Source organism: Crocodylus porosus, unplaced genomic scaffold (assembly GCF_001723895.1).
Source record: "Crocodylus porosus isolate Cpor-Errol unplaced genomic scaffold, CroPor_comp1, whole genome shotgun sequence".
Taxonomy (NCBI): Eukaryota; Metazoa; Chordata; order Crocodylia; family Crocodylidae; genus Crocodylus; species Crocodylus porosus.
Genome location: NW_017728948.1, coordinates 16,432,079 through 16,455,022, shown reverse-complemented (window position 1 = coordinate 16,455,022; position 22,944 = coordinate 16,432,079). Strand labels below are relative to the sequence as shown.

General features: G+C 44.1%; 2 protein-coding genes across 5 annotated transcripts in view; both read right to left on the bottom strand.

Moving 5' to 3' along the window:
- HTT (huntingtin) overlaps positions 1-1,897 on the bottom strand; it is a 154,886-nt gene extending 152,989 nt beyond the window's left edge. For all 4 annotated transcript variants that reach the window (XM_019552983.1, XM_019552984.1, XM_019552985.1 and 1 more), the window contains exon 1: positions 1,723-1,897. In XM_019552983.1, coding sequence (XP_019408528.1) covers positions 1,723-1,823 — 101 coding nt within the window. In that variant the 5' untranslated portion in view covers positions 1,824-1,897. The remainder of the gene's footprint in view (positions 1-1,722) is intronic.
- Positions 1,898-12,332: 10,435 nt separating this feature from the next.
- Positions 12,333-22,944, bottom strand: part of GRK4 (G protein-coupled receptor kinase 4) — a 90,087-nt gene continuing 79,475 nt past the window's right edge. The window contains exons 15-16 of the mRNA XM_019553354.1: positions 20,730-20,861; positions 12,333-18,091 (exon numbers count right to left, since the gene is read on the bottom strand). Of these exons, the coding sequence (XP_019408899.1) occupies positions 18,038-18,091; positions 20,730-20,861 (186 nt within the window). The 3' untranslated portion in view covers positions 12,333-18,037. The remainder of the gene's footprint in view (positions 18,092-20,729; positions 20,862-22,944) is intronic.

Sequence of the window (22,944 nt, the reverse complement as noted above, 5' to 3'; positions counted from 1 at the left end):
AACATCTATTAAATTAAAAGTAAACATACAGAAAAAGGTAAGACTTTTCTCCCTTATTAGTATTCCTAATTTAGTTTAAAGTACATGCCTGAAGCTTTTTGGATGTAGGCATTAAAATCTTTTAAAAAAAATTAAAGCAAAAACTACCAATATAACCCTTTGTAGTGTTAGGGTACAGTTGCATTGTAACTTCACTTATACAGTTCCTGGGGACTCCCAAAACAGCCGATTTCCTATGCCAATTTTAAATTGCAACAGAGTTGATGAGGACAGGTCAAAGTCTGATTTCTCAAATGTTTATTTTGCAGGTTCCCAATTCAAATTTTTATTTTTGCATTTAATACCCATATTTGCAGTAATTCACAGCCAGAGCTCTTTTGGAGAACTGTAAGAGGCTACTTTATTAACACCTTTCTGGATACATGCAATTAAATTGGATACAAAAAAGCTTGTATTAAAGCTGTTCAGCAATGAAAATGCCTCAGTCTACCCTCCAAGAAGCAAGAGGCACCAACACGTGCAGAAAAGCTGGATATAATTCCATAGCAGAGGCATAGGCTGCTTTCCTCACATGTCCTCCCTTAAGAGCATGAAAAATAGATAAAAATCATTCAAGACAACTCTCTTGAAACAACGTACATCAAGGAAGCTGGCATGATGTAGGCTCCAGGCAGATCCTTTCAGAGGATCTGACATGAGCTTAGGCTCACCAAAGCTTGTGCTATATATATAAAACCTCCTTTGGATACACTATAAGGTGGCAAATCTGCCCTGCCTTCAGCTTGCCTGATGTCTGGGCTTGGTAGCAGAGCTGGATTCCTGGACACCAACACCAACTGCTCCATGCCTAAACCTGCCAAAACCTCCACTTCAGAAGTTACATATTCTCCGTCCTTCTGCTCCTTCCAGCGTGAAGTGTGCACCACTTTACACCGCACGCCAAGTCAGCAAGGCTCAACCAGGGCATCTCAGCACTCTGGGGTGCTACAAGACCCTTTCAGGGGTGCCACAGGACGCTAGGTGTACAAACATGGTTCACAAGAGAAACCCCACAATAAGAACCTACAGCGTTAAAAACCATTCTGCCCTGCAGAGTCTCACAGAAGCAGGGCTGGAAGGGGCCTCCAGAGCTCATCCAGTCTAGCCCCTGCCTGACACAGGATCACCCTATTCAAACCATAATCTAAACCCTGCCTAAGCCGACTGCCAGCCCTGACAACACACACACGCCCAACACTCGAGCCTGTCCCAGGTAAAGCAAGAGCGCCACTGAAGCCACCATCCTGTTTTCTGTAAGACACTATCAACATCGCTCAACATATCCCACAAAGAACAGCAAAACCCCCGCAGCCCACACCAACTTGACCCTAGCATAAAAATTCCTCCCTGGCATGAAATGTGGTGACCAGGCTGAGCCTGAACAGAGGGGCAAGTCCCTCCAGCCAGACACCCCCGGCTTTGGTCCCAGCAGCAGCCAACATCCAGCGCTTCTGAGGGAAGCTCAACCCCCCACCCAAGGGGAGCAGGCCAGCGGGGGCAGCCCCTGTAGCACAAGGGAAACGCCGACATCGCCCCGGCCAGGGCCCGCACCGCCTCTGCCAGCAGGGGCAAGCCCACAGCTTCCCTGGCCAGCGGCTCCGCGGCAGCAGCAAGAGCCCGCAGCCCGGCCGAAGCTGCCTCCCTGCCGACTCCTGGGGTCCCTCGGCCCGGCCCTGCACTCACGGCCTGTGCAGCGGCTCCTCGGGGACAGCGACCGGGCCCTGCTGCTGCTGGAAGGAGCGCAGCGACTCGAAAGCCTTCATCAGCTTCTCCATGGTGGCCATGACGCCGCGAGGAACAGACGAGACGCTGCAGAGGCCGCGATGGCGCGGGGCTACGTCGCCGCCATCTTGGCCACGTCCCGTCGTGCCTCGCGCGGAGGCGCTCACGAGGGCAACGGGTGGAGGAGGGGAGCGACAGCCTCATCTGCCAATCAGAGACGAGGATCGAGGACCCGGGATTCGCCCTCCCCCCACTAGCATTTGAGGAGGAAACTGACAAGCTTCGTTGAGAGCTGCAGTGACGAATGGGATCCCTCCGGGCGCTCCGCCCACTTGCCTCTGCTAGTGGGTGGGTCCTAGCGCCGCTCGGGTACCCGCCACGCGGGCGCCCTCTGCTGGCTATGCGGTGTCGGTACTGGGCGGCTGCACCAGGCGAGGGGAGTGGGGGGGACGACCTGATTCATAGCAGCCCCCACAGCTCCTAGAAAGGAGACTGGCACCTTGGGTGTGCCTCCGAGTTGCCCCCGTCGCAGTGGGGTAGGGTATGGGGGTGTCCCGGGCTGTGTGAGCTTGTGTTTTATCCAGACAAGCCAGAGCAAGTTCCCCTGAATATCCAGGTCGTAGCAGGATTGGTCTGGAGGCAAAAGCAATCAGGACTTGTGGTAGAGGAGATCTCTTTTATTATAAGAGCAACTAGATTTTTGCGCCCCCCCTCCCCCCAAGCATGCAATTAAATAATGTTTTTTGCAAAAATCTAAAAGAGATCACCTCTACCATGGTCCTGATCGCTTTTCCCGCAGAAGTAGACACCAGTGCGCTGGGGCATTAGCGATCAGGCAGCGCGGACGAGAGCAGGGACATGCAGAGGGAAACCCCGCTCACCGCGGGGTGCCAGGTCCCAGGCCCCCAGGACATGAGGCAAGCTCCACGCTCCCCTACCTCTGCCTTTGTCTGGGGGAGCCGTATACCCTTCAGGTTCAAGTGTCTGTATTCCCCCTCCTCCTTCTAAGATAAGGAGCTCTTGACCTATTCAGTAGAGAGTAGGGAAACAGTGCCATTACTTGTGACCATTGTTCTTTCCTAGCACCTAGTTCTTTCCTGACTTACTAGCAGCGGGTGCCATCGCTGGCCTGGGTATCTCGACTCCCTTGAAACTGTGCCTCACAATTCACTTCTCTTGCTTTGCTTCTCTTGTTCAGATGGAGCTATTTCTAGGATCAGAGTATCCAGGAGGTGGAACAGCAAAGAGGGGTGTTCAGGACTCCCCCACAGAAGAGGAGGCAGTTACCCAGGCGTGGGACAGCACAGAGCATCAAACCCCCAAGGGGACCAAGCTGAAGCAACCCAAGTAAGAGAACCAACCAGACCACTGGGGTGTGACTTACAGCCTCTGACAAGCACACCCCCACTTCATCAGCCCTGCAGTGGTGTTTACTGCATACATGTACAAAGAATATACATTTGAAACTCAACATGCAAATCCACTTCTAAACCCGTTTACTTAAAACTTGTGTGTAAAAACATGCACACACAGCTAATGCACAGAGCCTCCATAACAAGTCAACAGGATCACTGGGCTTCAGTTGCCCATGTCAAGAAGCAGAAGTCCAGTGGAGCTCACCCCCAGCCTACCCCTCCTTTCATTTTCATGCCCATTTTCAGTAGTCCTGGCTTTCATGCTTTCTTAAAAGCAGGGGCCGAGAACACCCCACCCATTACATTTGGACCAGCAGAGCAGAGTGGACATTGCCAAAGCAATAATCATGCCCTCTCCTGTGGGATGTGGCAGCAGAAGACCAGACTGTACTTCTCACTCACAGACATTGTGCAAAGCAAGGCAAAGACACATTTTTGTCAGGGGAAGGGGTATATTCAATTAAATTAAAAAGCTCAGCTCAGTAATGTAGGACAGAGCTAACAACGTATAAACTCATAAAAACAAGTCCTAAAAGTAGCTTTTTCCTTGGAATGGACAAAGGCTGGTATTGAATGTATTAATCGAGAGATCTTCGGGAGCCATTATTGGGCCAAAGTATGTATTTCATACATTATACACACAGTGCAAAGTACATTTGCCAAATACTGCTGTACTTTCAGTACTCAGTATAGTTTTACAGAACAGATTATACTCATTTCCAGCAACTGCACTTAATACACATTTGCTTGCCAACTGCTATTGCTGCTTGATTCTTACTTTATCAAAATGGAAAAGCCAAACACCTGCCTACTCTTCCTTTCTCCATATGCATTTATTGCAGAACAAAGGCATTGACCAGGGTAAAAGAAGACATTTTTACAGGAAGCTATGCTGAAAGTTGGCAACAAACACATCATCAGTTCTTTTCAAAGTGAATAATTTAATCTGGAAGAGGTCCCATTTTTTCCTGTTTTCCAGTCCCTTGTTTTGAGGCAGGTGTAGGTCAAACTCAAACTAAGTTAATTTTGTACCTATATTACTGCACTAAATACCAGCATGATGTTTTATGTTCAGGTGGACTTCCTCTTTACTTGTATAACATTCACTGAATTAGAATAACCTCTTCATATCTTGTCCTATTTGGCCATAAAACATGTTCCAAATATTTTGATTTCCCAGAAGGAAGGTCTCCTCTCTCATAGCTGACTTGCCACATCCCAGGGTATTTTCTACTGCTATTCAAAATTCATTACTGCTAAATTTACAGCTTACTATTGTGAAGCTGTTTTTTAAGTCAATATGTCTGTAAGTGCCCATCCAATTAAAAAAATCAATGCGGTAGTGCAGTGAATTTTCCATACAGTTACAACTGCTGGCTTTAAAACTGGTGCTAGAATACGTTTAATTGCAACTCCCCCATTATATAAGTTAGATTAGTTAAAACAAGGAAGGAATATTTTCCCTGTGTAATTAAAGCTCTGACAACATGCATGTTTTTGGAAAAGTAGCAAAGGAACAAATGTGACCCATTTAGTGCATAAGTAACTGCACAATAAATCCTACACTTCTGTTTTCTTACTTCTGTACATCCTGTTTTCACATCACTGATTTCTGTTTATTGAATAAGTGCTGTGCCAGCTGCTGTCATTCCTTTGGAGAAAAGCTGCAGCATAAGCTCCATTTACTAAAACAAGATTTTTTTTTAATAGATTTTGGTTCCATACAAATTCAGCTTTGCTGTCTTCCCTGACATGGATGCTCCAGAGTATCCCCTCGGCTATAAAATGCTTTATTTAGTCAAGCCTATATTTGATTATTTTAAGTTAAATAAAAGAAATATCAGAGTTCCTTGTAGGGCTTGATCCAGCTTCAAGCCTTACAAGTTAGACTCCCTAATACACAATTTGTAGCCTCTAGAACAGAATGCAGTTAAGTGCCTGGATTCCCTGCACTGAGAAAGTTGAGACACATCAAGGTGGGATTGGCGGCAACTGCGTAGAGCTAGCCAATAAAAAACGCTAAGCACTGGCCTAAGGCTGAAATCCCATCCCCTTCTATCATTCAGGCAAAGGATGGGATTGAGCAAAGGTTCCACTTGCTTGAAACCTAGAGCCCAAATTCCTCTCCCAAGGGCAGGTGCCTGTATCTGTTCCCTGAAGGCTGTCAGAATCTCTCTTGCCCTTGCTGTGTGCCTTCTTTTCTGCATAGTAGTAGAGCTGCAACGGGAAAGATGGAGGTCTTTTGCGTGAGAGCAGGCAGCTGCATCTGCTGGGCTTCAGCACTCAAACTATTCTATAGCCTAGGCCCTAGTAGTTAGTCATTCTTCAGGGACATGGGAAAAGTAGGTGTGAACCCTTCAGGCTGAACAGCACCTAGAACTCAGGTCCCTCACTTCCCAAGAAGTTCAAATCGTTAGTATCGAAGACAAAGCTGTCCAACTTTTGAGCAGCTGCAGGATGGGGGGTGCTGCACACCATCTGGGCCCCCCAACACAGGCTGTGCAGAATCCCCTGGACCTTCATCACATAGGCCCCCTCCATGGGCTCCTACAGGCTACACGTCCCTGAGGGACAAGAAGCAGAAGCCATTGGAAGGGAGGGGAGCCAGGCACCCCCACAGCCACAGAAAGAATAGTTGAGGGTATGGAGCAGTTAGATAGGAACCTACTGGCTGCAAGTTAGCTCCGTCCATGCCATACACAATTCAGAGGCCTTGAGCTGGACAACCTTGACCTAAAGGAGAGGCACAGCCCCCACTACTTCCTGCTTCTCCTCACTGACCAAGTGCATTTTAAAAAGAAAGCAGCCACTTAGGATATTCTAGGCATGTTATGAGCTTCCTTACTGGATTGGTCCCTTCAGGGTCTCAGGCACTGGGCCACCTACTTTCCTGGATTCCAGTAAGGCTTACATAAGTGCTAAAAACATAGCCGTTGAAATTGGGGCATTTGGGGACATGTGTAGAAACAGAACTGCAAGTATCAGTGGAAGTTAAAAAGGGGGGTAGCCAGTGAATTTAAGCACCTCCAAGAGTCATCAGCCACTGAGCAAAAGTTTTTGGGACTACAGTTTTGGACTTCACCTAATGCCTGCTAAATTCTGCTTTAAGCACCAAAATCTTTACACACATGTAATCCTTAAACAGATTTTTTAGTAATCCCAGATTACTTTCTCTTTGCTATAGGCATGCTATGAGCTTTTTATTAGGCCTTACATTAGTATACTCTGAGGTACAGTAAAACCCTTCAGCAAGCTAAATAAAGCCCTGTTGCAATCACTAGGGCAGAATGGTCTTTTCCAAGACACAAGCTTTTTAATATAAATGTAGAACAAGGATTAGTCTTCCATACGTGCTAATGAGAAGTCTTGCTCATTTAGCCATAAGAATCTAAAGACTGAGATAACTTTTGCCCACAACATTCCTCAAGCTACACAATTTCTTATGTTGTTATAATAATAATTTTATTCAAGTGTTGGAAAAAAACTTGGAAAAAGAGTTGGAAAACATTTTTCTTTGCAAGCTTTTGGACACAACCACTCTTTGTCAGGCTGAGGAAGTATCTGCAGTTGGTGTGTGCTCTTCCTGGATGGAATGAATAATAAAGAAGCCAGAGGCTAGTAAGCAGCAAGAAAGCCAGTCAGTAACAATATAAATTAAGGAGTCAATGGGTGAGAGACAGGTGGGGGGTGCGATGGGGAGGGGAATGAATGTAGCTAGCAAATAGCAGAGAGGTACCTGGGAAGTCAGATGTTAGGCAGGTTATAGTGTATCATAAATCCAATGTCTATATTTAGTCCATGATTTTTTGTATCCAGTAGACTGATGAAGTGAAGTTCATAGGTTTGTCTGTGAAAGGTGTTTTGTAAGTTTGCTTTGAGGATTAGAAAGAGAGATTGGAGAGAGAGAGTGGTTTTCTTGTGAGAAATGTACCCCCACAGGTAATTGGGTATTCTTGTCTTTGATAGATTTCCAGTGTACATTTATTCTGGTACGCAGATGTTGTTTGGTCTCTCCTACATATTTTCCAGAAGAGTATTTGGTGCGTTGAATGAGATATAATACATTTCTGGAGGTGCAGCTGTAACACCTCCAGGCAGGTAATATATCTCATCTAATGCACCACCAAATGCCCTGCTGGAAAATATGTAGGAGAGACCAAACAACATCTGACTCCCCAGGTAACCTCTGTACTATTTAACAGCTATATTCATTCCACTCCCTAGCCAAACATCTGTCTCCCACCCATTGACTCCTTAATTTACATTGTCACCGACTGGCTTTATTACCTCACATTCATGATACTTTGGACCTCCTGGACAAATCTCAATGGCTCTCCACCCTTGACCTGGCTAGTGGGTACTGGCAGTTGGACACACAGTAGAGAACAGAGTTAAGACTGCCTTCTGTACTAAGAAAGGTCTTTTTGAGTTCAACATGCCTTTTGGGTTAGGCAATTATCCTGGTACATCTTAGAGACTGATGGATAACGTATTAGTGGATTTACAAGAGAGCTCCTACTTGGTGTACCTGAATGATGTAACTGCAATAGGATGAACCTTTCAGGAGCACTTGCAGAAACTGAAAGCCATGCTTGAGATGCTGAAGGAAGTAACAAGGAATAACGGCCATAAATTGACTAAGGGTAGGTTCAGGCTAGACATCATGAGGCATTACTTCACAATCAGGGCAGCTAGGATCTGGAACCAACTTCCAAGGGAAGTAGTGCTCACTCCTACCCTGGGGGTATTCAAAAGGAGGCTAGATAATCACCTAGCTGAGGTCATTTGACCCCAATACTCTTTCCTGCCCATGGCAGGGGGTTGGACTTGATAATCTGCTCAGGTCCCTTCCGACCCTACCAGCTATGAAACTAAGATGTGGCTTCACCAGTGCAGAATAGAGCAGAATAATTACTTTCCTCAATCTGCTGGCAACACTCCTACTACTGTAGCCCAGTAAGTGGTTAGCCTTCTTGGCAACAAGGACACACTACTGACTCATCCAGCTTATTGTCCACTGTAGCCCCCAGGTCCTTTTCTGCATAACTGCTTCTTAGCCAGTCAGTCCCCAAGCTGTAGTGGTGCATGAGATTCTTCTGTTCTAAGTGCAGGACTTTATACTTACGCTTGCTGAACCTCATGAGATTTCGATTGACCCAATCCTCCAATCTATCTAGGTCACTCTGAACCCTAACCCTACCCTCCTGTGTATCTACTAGTTGGTCTCTCCAACACTTGCACCAGGAATTTGTCTCCAGTACCCTCCAAAAACTTCCTGGATTGCCTGCACACTGCTGTTTTGTCCTCCGAGAAGATGTCAAAGTGACTGAGGTCTTCCATGAGAACCAGGGCCTGTGATCTGGAAACTTCTGCAAGTTGTCTGAAGAAAGCCTCATCTACCTCATCTTCCTGGTCTAGTGGTCCATAGCAGATACCCACCATGACATCACTCTTGTTGCTCTTCCCTCTGACCTCAACCCAGAGACTTTCAAAAGGCCTATCTCCAGTTTCATACTGGAGCTCTGAGCAATCCTATGGCTCTTTTACATACAGTGCAATTCCTCCTCCTCTTCTCCCCTGCCTGTCCTTCCTGAAAAGTTTGCATGACAGTGCTCCAGTCATATGAGCTCCCACCATGTCTCTGTTATTCCAGTCATGTCATAGTGTCATAACGGTGCGAGGATGTCCAATTCTTCCTGCTTGTTTCCCAGGCTCTGTGCATTTATGTACAAACACCTGAGGTGAATAGCCCTATTTTCTCAGGAAGAACGAGGCCTCCCCTGTTGCCCATTCCTGCTTCTGCTTCCTCCAGATGCTCCACTTCCCCACTTACCTCAGGGCTTTATTCTCCATCCCCCGGCAAACCTAGTTTAAAGCCCTCCTCACTAGGTTAGCAATGTTCTGCAGGAAAGTGAACTTTTTGGGATATGTGATCTCTACAACGGGATAGGCCCAGATCCAGGGAAAATGGAGACCATTAAGACCTGGCCAGTACCCTGAAATGTGAAAAAATTGCATGGCTTTTGGGCTCTAGCTTCCTAATACAGGAGATTTGTGGCAGGTTTTGCTACCATTGGAAGCCCCTTGCACAAACTCCCTGACAAGGCGAAGTTTATTTGGACAAAGAAATGTCAAGACACCTTCTGGAAGCTAAAACAGTGGTTGATGTCGTCATCTATTTTATCAGACCCTAACTCTCGGTTACCTTTCTTGTTAGATACTGATGCAAGTGACGTGGATACTGATGCAAGTGACATCAGGGCTATTTTGTTACAAATAAAGAAGGCCTAGGAAGGGTAATAGCTTATGGTAGCTCAATCTTAAACAAAGCTGAGTGCCAATATGCAGCTACCAGAAAGTAATTGGTTGCTGTGGTGGCCTTTATGAAGCACTTTTGGCACTTCCTTATGGGAAGATCCTTCATGCTGAGAACAAATTTTAGCTCTCTCCAGTGGCTGCACAATTTTCAACAACCCGAAAGACAACTGACCAGGTGGTTGGAACAGCTGGCTGAGTTAAACCAAATAGTGCATTGCCCTAGAAGGCAGCACCAGAATGCTGATGCCTTGTTTTGTAGGCCTCACATGGTGGAGGGGATCAACTGAAGGGCAAGGCAGGGGAGGTATGGCCACTATCAATAGCAGAGGCAGCCAGAAGCAAACCACAGAAGCAGCCAGAAGAGTTTGACCACCAGGCAGTAGGGTACATCACTTGAAGGGGCAGCCACAGAATACTGACATCTTGTTCAGTGGACCCATCAGTGGAAGGCGAACCTGAATCTGCAACAGTGAGGATACAACTACTACCAGCCACCAGGACAGCCAGGGGTGAAGCACCCTAGATGCAGGGGAAGCCAGAAAGCTGACAGATGGATGGATAAAACAGTGGGAAGATACTGGCATTGAAAAACTGACAAGTGAAAGGAGCTTGATAGCAAGGTTTCCTGAAGGGCAACATCATCCTTGCTTAAAGTGATACCAGGTAGTGTGGCCCAAACTAAGCATTAGGCAAAGAGTCCTAGTGTGAAAGCTTCAAATAGTGGTGCCAGAGAAGAAAATACCAATAATTCTGCAAGCCTTGCATAATTCCGATACCAGGGGACATTTGGGCATGGAGATGTTCTCTCGTAAATTCCAAAAATGGTATTTCTGGTTAGCCTGGAGCCAATCTGTTGTGGACCAACGGAGATCACGTAAGGTGTGCGGTGCATGAAAAGGGATGAGGAGCAATCCCAGGCCCCTCATGGTCTCCATGCAATCTCTACAACCACTGGAGAGAATAGCCATGGATATCCTGAGCTCCCTACCCACTACCCTACATAGACACCCAGTACCTTAAGTGTCTCAGTAGTGCCTATTTCTCAAATTGAGTGGAAGCCTATCCTTTCCCTAATCAGGAAGCACAGACAGTGGTGAAGATTTCTGTGAGAGATGCGTGTGCTACCATGGTACACTTCAATTGCTTCACACTAAGGGAGAAATTTTGAATCACAACTATTCCATCACACATGAGCTTTTGGAAATTAATAAAACCTGCATAATACCCTATCACCCCCCAATCCGATAGACTAGTGGAGTGGATCAACCATACTCTAGCTGGCTTAATATCATCCCTGATTCAAGGCAACCAGACATGGGATGTGGGTGCTCCCATATGTCATGATAGCTTACCGGAGCAGCATGCAGTCATTTATGGGGTTTACACCATACATGGTGTTGTTTGGGCAGATTTGTCTACCTGTCGATACCGTCTCTGGAATAAATGTATTGGAAGAATTTAACAATCTGTCTGAATATGTTACAAAAGTGACAGGTTATCCAAGACGCATCAGGCTTCAACTACACATAGGCAGAAAGAGCGCTATGACCTTAGGGTCCCTGGACCAGTGCATGAGCCAGGGGAGCTGGGGTGAGTGTGGAACCAAACTAGGAGATAGGGTCAGTGCCAGAAGCTCTGCCAGAAGTTCAGTGTCCTCTATACTGTCATCAAGGAATTGTCTGAGGTGCTATACGAGCTGGTGAGCAGGCCCAAATCAAATGTTAACAATACACTATAATTGGATAAAACCCTATGTGTGCTCATGCAACAGAGATCCTGGCCCCCCAAGGGAGGTAAAGAGGCCTTTTCATCAACAACCAACATGCTACTAGGGGCTTCATAATTGAACATCCACCAATACAGCCCCTATTATTAAGCCCAATGGTGTGCTGCCAGAGGCTGCTTCTAGACCAGGAAGTGTCAGGTAGGACCTGGGCTCTGGCAGGAATGATGATACCAAAGTGAAGTGGGTGCAACAGAGTACCGAACACCCACTAGAACCAGGTCAGGGGTTCTAGAAGCAGCTGGGGCTCCCATCCCTGAACTCGCAGGTAAATCATACAAAGACCTGCAGGTGGCTGAGTGACTACATGATGTAACCTGAGTAGGATACAGGGGCACATCCAATTAAAAAATGGGGGGGTGGGTAATGTAGTGCATGTGTTGTGTAATGTAATACATTGTGTGCATTGCAAATGACGCATAAATATGTATTAGTAACAGAAGGAGAACAACCTTGTGGAGTCCTGCTGGCTGTGATTTTGGACTACAAATCCCAGAGACATCTGAAACCTGTACAGAGCAACTCTGGACTAAAGGCTGGTTATTAGAGACACCTTCAGAGGTGGGGGAAAGGAACTTCATATGCTGAATGTGGTACTGACTGCTTTCCCTTTAAGTGATGCTCTTATACAGTGAGCATCTAGTTACTTGTATTTGTCCCTCCCTTTTGGTCTGTTGTCCTATGCCCCTAATCCCTACGACTTTCTGTATAAAAGTGAGAAAACTCCTTGTTGGCTGTGGCAACTGTGCCTGACACTGCAGGGCTTTGCTACATTATTATATAATAAAAGGTCATTAGTCAAAAGAAGCCTACTAACAATCTGAAATTCTACTATAGCTTGGAAACCAATTAAACAAGTACATTATATATTTCCCATACTTTGTTCCTTATTTGAGAATCTTAACTTGCTAAAGAATTATATTATGCAATTACATTTGTTTTTAATTAAAAAGAGTTGACATAAAAAATATTGATTAAAAAACAAACAAAACACTTTCACCATAACCTGCTTCCCATGGAGGACGTTAAATAAAACAACTTTCCACTACAGCACATGCAATCTAAGGACATGGCAGTGTGTTGTTTTTATTTCAGGAAAAAACACGCTTAATAGAATAACCAGTAAGGGCTAAATTAAAAACATTTCAGTGGTTAGAAGACATGATCGCATTTTACAATGAAAATGAGTATACTTGGAACAAGAATTCTGGTGCATTGGCACCATTATACAGAGAAGATGGGAAAGTTACATATGCTCAAAACTTAAATAAGTGGCACCACATGGAATACAAAACCCCCCACTTTTGTATAAATATTCAGAGGAGATAACATTACTAATAGCATCCAGAATAATTCAAGTCACAGAAAACTGTAATTTAGTTTAATGCTCCATACTGTTGTATTAAAAGTAGATATTGTGCTTATTGGTCAACTATTTAATAAATGAAAGTTAATTTAGTTTTGAAAACTAGCATACATCTCAATATAGCTGCACACTTAATACTGAAGTTCATGTAACACCACTAAAATAAGTGCAAACTATAGCACAAAGATCTAATATTTTAGTTGACCTGTTTCCAGTCTCATGTAAACAGTATTTCTAAATGGTATTAGTAACACAATAGGAAAGGTATCTGCACCATGTAAAGTTTTTAATGAATACAAAACATCACAAATGACATGGGTTGGGAAGGCACAATAGCCCCTTGCTAGAGTCGACCTTCAGTATAATTTCCTGTGTATTCTCCGATTGGTTTCTCGAAATAGACAACTTTCCTTTTGAAACTAAAATATTCCTCTTTTATATTCAAGAAGAGGGCAGGCTAGCTTATGCTTAAAAACTGATTTGAGAAAAACATGATGCATTCTTCAGAGTCACCATTTGCTAATGGCTACCACAGGTGTTCCCTGAGACAACACAACGTGGTGCAGGAATTCTTCTTAAGTGCTGACATTTTCAAATGGAGGCATTTGTGTGGGTGATGTACATCTCTGGGGCTGGGAAACAGAGTAGACCTCTTGAGGCCCCTTCCATCTCCTCTATGATCTGATGACCATAGAAGCATAAATACCATTTCAATAATTAACAGTAAACACAACGAGGAAGCAGAAAAACTCTGTAAAGAAAAAAGACACCCTGAGACATGACAATTTCACAGCTTTGACAATTTGAGCTAAATATGCAGATTCATGATGTCATGATGTCTGAACAAACAGACTTTAAGAAATGAACTTACAGATACCAACACAAGAGAACATGAACTAAAGGTACGAGGGACTAATTTCACACTTCTGTAACTCCACTGATATCAAATGAATGTAACAGAGCCATGAGGCCCAGAATTTTGTCACTTTTTTGTTATTATTGAAGCCACATGAATAACACACAAATCTGTAATCTTCTCTCTCATCTCTGGTTTTACACAGATGTAGCTACAGTAAAATCAACTGTTATTTCTGAGCTACACTATGCAAAAAAAATTGTAAAAAAATCACTTTGGCTTTACAGCTTCATAGAAAAAGCTGAAGGGACATCCTTGCAAACAGAACTTTTCAGTCCACCAACTCCTTTTTTGTCATTAAAATATTCTATGTAGAGACAAAAAGTTTACATGAACAGTACTTGTTTTGAGCTCATTTGGAAAGTTATGAAAATGGACAATTTGACCAAAAAACCCTAACAGGTTGGGGTGGAGGTCAGAGAAGAGGAAAGAAGGGAGAGAGGAAGAACATCTGATCTGACTTCTTCCATTCAGAGAGTAATCTCAAGATCATTACATAAACCTAAGCTCTCCCCTGTGGTAAATGGCATGCACATTTTGCGCCAATGATTTGTAAAATGTAAGACGCTGGCAAAGTTAAGAAGAAAATCCAGAAATCTCGATTGGGAGTCCCTTACTCCACGGTTCATGTAACTCACCTATTTATGACAACTGATCAAAAAATTCAGTTGGTGGCAAAGGCTGAAACAGTTATGATTCAAACCACTCTTACTTTTTCTTTGTTCATGTAGGAACAGCATTTCCCTTTGGGGACAAAGTTACTGTAAAAGTGTGTTGATCTACACAGAGAACTAAGAACGCCTATGTCACTGGGTAAGAGTATGGTGGGAAGTGATAGCAGCAAGCATCTGACTGGGTAGTTAAAAAAACTCTTACTTTTCTTCTCAAAACAGGGCAGGACTGCCCTTTTCTTCTTTGGAAGGTTGCCTGTAAATATAGGCTCTATAGAGTTGACACAAGATTGAACAGGGATCTTCACAGACCAGTGATGCTCAAGGTTTTGGCCCCATGGGCCAAATGGTTCAGGGCTGGTCCATGAGTTGGATGTGGGCCTTTACCACTGCTGCTCACCTGGGATCAGGCTCCAGGGCACCACCTGGCCCCACTTGCTGGAATTGGCCCTGGGACTCTGCACTGCCTCCACATGCCAGGATTGGGCCCTGTGTTGACCCTCCCCCTCTTCCCCCCCCCATACATGTTGATTGGGCCTTGTGGGCCAGATATTGTGCTGGGGGCCAGATCTAGCCCACAGGCTAGGGGGTTGAGCATCCGTGTCCCAGATATTTGATAGGAACTGCAGCTTTTTTTGAATAGCAGAAGTAAAGGAGCAGAATGTAGTTTAGTATTATTTATCCTAATTTCAAACAATATAGTTCATACTTAGTTACATACGAAGTCACGTTTTGCTCAAAACCATATGCACAGATCACAGAGAAAAATCAGTACAGAACTCACCTCCACATTCATAGGACAAATCTTGGCCCAGTATCTTTTCAAAAGGAGTTTGGTAAACAATACTCAACTGCAAAGTTATCATTCACCTCCTAACCACAATGGGCCACTGCCAGAACTACTGAAATGAAGTGGTACATTATTAGGCAGGAAGTTGTCTCAGTACCTTTTGCAGTTTTGGATATTTTTTCTACTGAAAGCAGGGGCCAAATGTGCCAAATGTGGCCAGCAGAACCTTTTAATCTTGCCTGTGGGGCTCCCCATGAGTCAAGAAATTTGGTGGTGGGGGAGCAGTGGCCATTAATATGGCCACTCTCCCCACAGCCAAATTCCTAAACCCCAAGCTCTGCGCAACTGGTTGGAGTCAGGCTATGCTCCCTTCCCCCCATGGACCACACCTCCCTACACATCTGGATCAGAGTGGGTTGGGGCCAGGCCATGCCCCCTTGCCCTCCTGTGGGGCCAGACTGGGGCTAGGCCACATCCCCATTCCCCCTTGGGTCCAAGCTATGCTCCCCTCCCCTGCTGGGCCAGGCTGCCCCAAACCCTCTATGCAGCTGGATGGTACACACTGTGTCCACCAGGGGTGCCAGATCAGGACCACTGCCTGGATCCGGTTCACAGACAGACCTGGCACTGCCCATGTGGTCCACTGAGGAAAAAGGTAGAGCACTACTGATCTAAAGCACAGATAACTTACAGTACATGGTAAATATAAATATTGTTTCCATTGCTTTGTTACAGTTGCTTCTTGTGGCTTTGTCATCAAAACCACTCAGCTTGTGTCCATAGTATTCCTGCCCAAATTGCAAATTGCGCTAAGCAAGCATTAAATCCAAGCTGTCATTCCATATGTCCAAGGTTAACATCACCTTGATATCACTACAATAAGCCTGAGGATTTCCACAATTAAAGTGATCACATTTGAGAATTACTATTTATCAAGTACAGAAAAAGTAAATCTCACAAACTTCAGTTCCTCCTCCAGCCCCCTATAAACTCCAGGTTATATCCAGGCCTTTGCCCTTGTCTTATTCTGCTCCACATCCTAACCCCATTCTCTCTGGTCCCATCCAATACAGTCCCTTTAGATATCTTTCAACTACTCCCTGTGCATTAGTGAGCACTCTTCCCCCTTCTCTGTACTACCCAGGAGGCAGCAAAAAGGAGTACTGAGAGCACAGGAGAGCTCCCTTTTCTCAGAGCCTGTGCTCAAGACAAAGCAGCCTCTACCAGCTAAGAGAAGAAATTTCAAGAAAAAGAGTTGAAGCGAGCTCTGCTGCTCTGTACACATAGCACTTATGTGGTCCAGTTTGTTTGTAGCTGTGATGGGATGATGCATGTTCACTGGAGGCACAATCTTCAGGGAATTTACCAAGCAGGCAAGTTTCTACTGTGCATGTGCAAACCAGTTTTTTCAAAAACTAATAGCTTGAGCACATTTTTCTGAAAATGGCAAGAGGCATATCCGACTCCAGGGGATGGCCTTATCAAATTTAAAGTGTTTGATCCAAAGAATAGACTAGGAGAGCTTCGCAATGAAACAGCTATTTCAGGAAGCAATTGAGTTTTATCTGAAACTTTCAAAAACAGACAGAAATCTGATACACAAAGCTCTAGGACCAAGAGGTTAAAGGATATGAGCTACAAGCAGCTGAAAAAGGGGCTTTTAACACGATGTTTCAGGAAATCTTATCTAGAAGTAACAGTACCTGGCTCCACCTACAAAGAGTACCAGAAGTACCCAATTCTCAGAGAATTACTCATCCTTGATATGTTTGAAAATTCATGAAGATTGTCAGGATTAAAATTAATTACACAAACACTTTGATTTCCCTCAGAGGTGATCATCAACTCAGTGATCAAATATAAGAAACTACAATGGAAATAAGTAGTGAAGTATTGTGTAGTAAAGTTAAATCCTATCCCTTTTACAGTTCATGCACAGTATACCACATTATAGACTACACAGCCTACATCATGGGGATGATAGCATAGTCTTAGTTAAGAACGGGGAGAAGGGAAAAACACAACATTATGCACGCTTGCTTTTATAGTAATTATAGTAATAAAGTATGAAGTATTTGAAACACAGTTGAGTTGTATAGGAGCATGGCTTTACTTGCAATGTAGACAAGAACCTTATTTGTAAGCTTTATCTAAAGGGAAGGAGGAGTTACCAGAAGCATAAATTACCACTTCAAAAAGAAAAAAAGAAGAACCCAAACCTGGAAGTCCTCTCTTATGCTCAGGTCTTGCTTCAAATATATGAACAGAAAGGAAATGATCCCAACACTACAGAAAGATTAATAACCTTAATCTTTCTTATAAGGCATGTGGGGGACAGGGTATATAAATAGTTTCTGAGAAAGCCATTGTTATCCCCTTCAATCAATATTTAGCAAGATGAAGATTGTTGCAAGATCAAGGCAATCTTCAGAACGCACAGTATATAAAACATACATTTTGAAACACACTGGAAACAAAAACATATTAAAAAAAAAACTTAACATCAACTGGTCACAGTGTACTAAATTCATTCCTTCTTTTCCTAATGGTTTCGTTTTAAATTATTTAAGAAATACATTAGATTGCAACCTGAAATCCAATAGTATTGAAGTGCTTTTAACACCAGAAATATTTGGCTAAATCAATACAAAACTGTACTGTTAAGAATATCCCTCACAGCTCCTCTGAATAAGAAGCAGAGCCTCCAAGTTGAGTTGTTAGGAAGAAAACCAAATATCTCTAGGCACAGATATTAGCTGTGCTCTAAAAACCCTTTCAATATTTTTAGACTCATTAGAATTACAAATGTAATTATTTTACACATGCACACACAGTTTTAAGTGGTACTCATGGGTTTCTGTACAATAAAAAAAATTGGGAAAATATACATCTTAACTGAAGTACAAATGTACAAAAACATAGCTAATTTTTATAAAAGTTATAATATACTCTGCTACAGAGATATAAAACATTTGAAGCTCAGTCATCCTTTGTTTTTTGGTGATAGTAAAGTTAATTCAAAGTCTAGAGGACTCCTCTTCATTATCACTGTAACTCGATTTAAAGCAGACCTGAGGAACAGACCAGACAAAATGACTTCATTTAGTTAAACAATAGCTGGTGACTTTTTTTTTGTTTAAGAATATAGCTTTTCTACTACATAAACTAATTTAGAAATATCAAAAGGAAAATAAAGTCTTCCACGAGTCAAAGTTCAGACTTTTTAAAAACTTCATCTTAGGTTCTTCACTTCCATTTCTGAGTTCACTTGAAAATTATATAAATTACATTAATAAAAAAAATAATGATTGAAGGACCTCCAGTCATATTTGAAGAGACTGCTTATCAATGTAAAAAACAGTTCTTAGGACAAAATCAAAATTATGATGACCCAAGTGTGTGAAGCAGAGTTGTGGCAAAAGACTCAAATATTGATTTCAGCCATACAAACTATTGGTGTATTTGCCAATTCATTATTATCCATTCACCAAATGAAACAACTGAATGAATTCAGGAGTGCAAGCTGAAATTTTTGGTATTTTGTTATGTGTTCTGTACATGTTTGATCAGCAAGATACTGGGTTGACTCAGTAATAAAAATATCACCATAGTTCCTCAACTACAGCATGTACCTTTTCCCATAAAATCAGTCCATGTAAAATTGGGGTGCATATATTAACTGGGGAAGATGATTTTCTGATTAGGACAGAAGCACCCTGCTTTGATTCCTGCTCCACAGCACACAGGTGAGAGATTCAAATCATAGATACAACTATGGAAACCAGTCTTCAACAACAACTAGGGTTTCAGCTTTAGTTAAGCAGGAAAGGGAAGGGTGAGTGAGTTGAAGCTCTATGTCTATTCTATGCAGCCATAACTGAAAACATCTTTTTTTTTGTTCTTCTTTCTTTTTTCTTTCGTCTTTCTGCATTTCCAAAACAAGGTGTGTTTTGTATTCAGGGACATGCCTGAAGATGGTGCCTTACCGTATATATACTCTGGCTTTGTGTTTGAAATATTTTGACAGTGCATTATTTTTTGAATGATTAATACTACCCCTTTTACATCTTTCATACAAGTTGAGTAACAACAAAAAGCAGAATTTAAACCAAAAATATGCCCTCCTTATAGTTTTTAACGATCAATTGTTTTTAAGATATATTAAATATTTATTGAATGCTAGATTTGGAAAATGAACTCAATCTGTTTCTTTAGGAAATACAGTACATATCCTAAAATGACTGGAAAAAAAACCCTGTCAGCTCCATCTACAAAATACCTTTAAAAATTTCTTAAAAGCCTCTATGCATTAAGTCATTTCAGGTATCTCCTTCTAATCCAGGGGCGGGCAATTATTTGGGCCTGAAGGCCACATAGGGAGTTTTGGGGAGCTGTCACAGGCCATATCAGTCCATCTCCTCCTCCATTGCCCCATAACTGCTCACCAAACCTATGTGGGATGGGGTTGTGGGCGGGGGAAGAGGAGCAGCTGGTATGGTTGTGGGCACCAGCTTCAACCTCAGGCCCATCCTTCTACTCTTAGGAGGGGCTCAGGCAGATACCCCAACCCCAGGGAGAAGCTGCTGCCTCTGCATCCACAGGTGACGCTGGCACCCACCCAGCGCTGCTTCCAGCACACAGGCGTAAGCTGCAGGGCTGTGCTATAGGTACAGGATGGTTGCAGGGGACAGGAGAGGGAGGAAGGGGGAGACAGAGGTGGCGCTGCCCATGATGAGCAGTAGTGGCTGGTGCTGGGCACTGGGTAAAAGCAGGACCCAGCAGTGGGCACACTCACCACTTCCAGGATCCTTCTGGCTACAGCTGCCTGGAGCCCATGCTGGGGTTGCCCTGCAGTTTCTCCCTGCTGCTGCCACCCTCCAGGCCCAGGGTGACCTGAAGGTGGTGTGGGGTAGTGGCAGCAGGGAGGAGCTACAGGGCAGCCATGGTATGGGCCATGGAAGTGGCAAGCGTGCTTGCTGCTGGGTCCTCTTTTGTGTGGCACACGGCACCAGCCACTGCTGCTCATCATTGGCAGGGCTGCCTTTCTCTATCTGCCTCCTCCTTTCTCCCCCTAACTGTTCTGCACCTACAGAATGGCCCAGAAGCTTACACTCACTCCTGGCTCATGCACTGGGGGCAGCACCAGGCAGGTGCTGGTATCAGCTGTGGATGCAGGTAGCTGGTTCACCCTAGGGATCAGGGCATCGTCCCAGGTCCGCAGGTGATGCTACTGCATCCATGTCAGCTGTGGTCCAAGGCAGTCATCCTGATACTTGGCAGGAACCTGTAGACACCATCCACAGCTATACCAGCATGCACCCAGCATTGCTTCAAGGGTGTGGGCCAGAGCTGGTGTAAACTGTGGATGGAGTTGGGATGGGGCTGGGACGTGCTTGCCTACCCAGCACAATGCAGCAGCTGGAACCACCAGCTCCTATGGGCCGGATCCTGTGACTTTGCAGCCGCTGACCTGTGGGGCAGATATAATCAGTTGGTGGACCAGATCCAGCTGGGAGTCGTATCGTGCCCACCCCTGTTCTAATCTAATACACTTTTACAATGCATTACATCTCCATTTTAAGATAAACTATAAAAGTGTTGAGTCTGCCACTTGACAGATATAGCAAGGTTGGTCTTCCCTTGTGACTTTGCTTTTTAATTATTACTTTGTATGTTGTTTCCCACAAAATGCACAGGAAGCCCTCCTACCATTCTTCTGAACAGTCTGTGAAAGAAGCCTTTCTTTGGTCTAGGAGTATGTTTGCTCATGTCCACATCTGGTGTCAAGGTGCTATCCATTTCATATGCATTGATATCTTCAAAACATTCTGTTTCAATCATCTACATGGAAAAATAAGGTGATGCAAATGAAAAGTCAGTCACATGAAGCCTCCAAAACAAGGTGCTTTTTGATACAAGCTATGGTCTGTAGGATCCTGGCAAATGACTCAAAGTGATTAATTTTTTTGTTTCATCTAATTTACAGCCTGTGCAGGTTAATACCAGAGAGAGCACAGAAGTAGCTTTGACCACCTTATGCAATCTAAAGGTACTTTATTCTAAAAAGGTACTTTGTTCTTTATTCTATATCCAGCTACAAAACATTCTACCACTGGAGCCAGAGACTGGCTTGAGAAGCCTTCTGTCCAGTCATTCTCCCTGTGGCATAGATCCAGTGATTTTCTATCAAGGGTTGCGTCCAGACAAACGTGGATGTTTGGTTTCCTGAGGACAAGCGGCAGCAGTGCACCTTGCACCACCACTACTTGTCCCTGGGGAACCCCTGTGCCATGCATGCTTTGATGCACAAGTTACTCTAGATTGAGTAGGGAACAATGTTCCCTCTAAGGTGTAGTGATCTGTGATTGCGCCGCTTCAGTCTGTGAGCATGCCACATCAGTCCATTCCCAAATTGGTCTCACGTCTCCCTTTTGGCATGCGCTGCTTTGGTCCACCCCACAGTATAACAAACGATGATTATTTCTTTAACTTAAAGAAATAAACCAAAAACCAATTATTACACTTGGATTCAACTGTAAGGCCAATGACCACAAGTCATCCCCGGGAAGGATCCAGGCCCCTCCTGATGGGTGCCAGACAGCCAAGTGAGGGCACGTGGGTGGCCCCTGATGGGAAGATAAATGAGCTTGTTAAACTTCTAAGTTTCTGCCCCTTGGGCAAATGGTTTACCTTGGTGCCCAGCTCTCCCTGAAATCCTGAAGGAAGGGCAGGCCTCAAGCACGTACTTGGGAAATTCAGGGTCACACCTGTTCCCATCCTAGCAGGCTTGCCACAGAAACTTTGCCTTAAATTTGCATACTGCACCTCTGTTACACTCCTGCTGTTCTAGCAAACCCGTTTTTCCTTTTTTTTTTTTTTAATATTAAAATGCATTCCCTCCCCTTCCCCAACCATTTAGGACTTTTTCCTCTCCCTCTCTATTCCTTATAGGTAAGTATAAGTGAGCTAAGACATAGGATAAGCTTCAGCATTTTATTTTGGTAGCAATTTGTATTTGTTTGGTTTTTTCTCCTTCTTTATATTGTATAATGATTATGTTTATATTGATTTTTACTGTTCTATATTATTATTTTATTGATACTCTATGATTTAGGCCTACATAAGTAAGTTAGCATAAGTCATGTCAAGTTTCCATATTGTCTGTCAAGTCTCCATCTTGCCCCTATGCCCTGGTGTGCAAGTGTGTTGTAACCTATGACTCACACCTACCCCTCCTATGTAACTTGGTTCCTGAATGAATGGGGATGAAAGAGGGTGCTTGAGGGACAAGAGCAGGAGGTCTAAAAATAGCTCCCTCTGAATAACCGAACCATCAAAACCAATACCTAGACTAACGACCCAGCCATTGGACCCACCCTCAGCATTCAAGAAATAAAAGATGAGGCAACCCACCATTGTGCTAAGGCTGCACATGCTCATTAAGAACACCTGGAACAAGACTGACATTGCCTGGACAGGCCCTCCCCATAGGAGATCAGAGGTAGTCTGCCTCATAAAAGGGTGTAGTGAAGACTGACTCCTTGGGACGCCCTCTCCATCTTCAAGTCAGCTGGCCCTGACAATCTACACCCCAGGGTACTCAAGGAGCTGGCAAGCATCATAGCCCAGCCCCTGGCACAGATCTTTGAAAACTCCTGGTGCTCTGGTGTAGTGCCCAAAGACTAGAAGAAGGCCATTGTGGTATCTATCTTCAAGAAAGTGGATCTGGCTAACTATAGACCCATCAGCCTGACTTCTATCCCGGGGAAGGTCTTAGAAAAGTTTATTAAAGTCCTTAATGGACTGGCCGATGCCAACTTCCTAAGGGATAGCCAGCACAGGTTTGTTGTGGGTAGGTCTTGCTTGACCAATCTCATTTCCTTCTATGACCAGGTGACCGATCACCTGGACAAGGGAAAAGAGA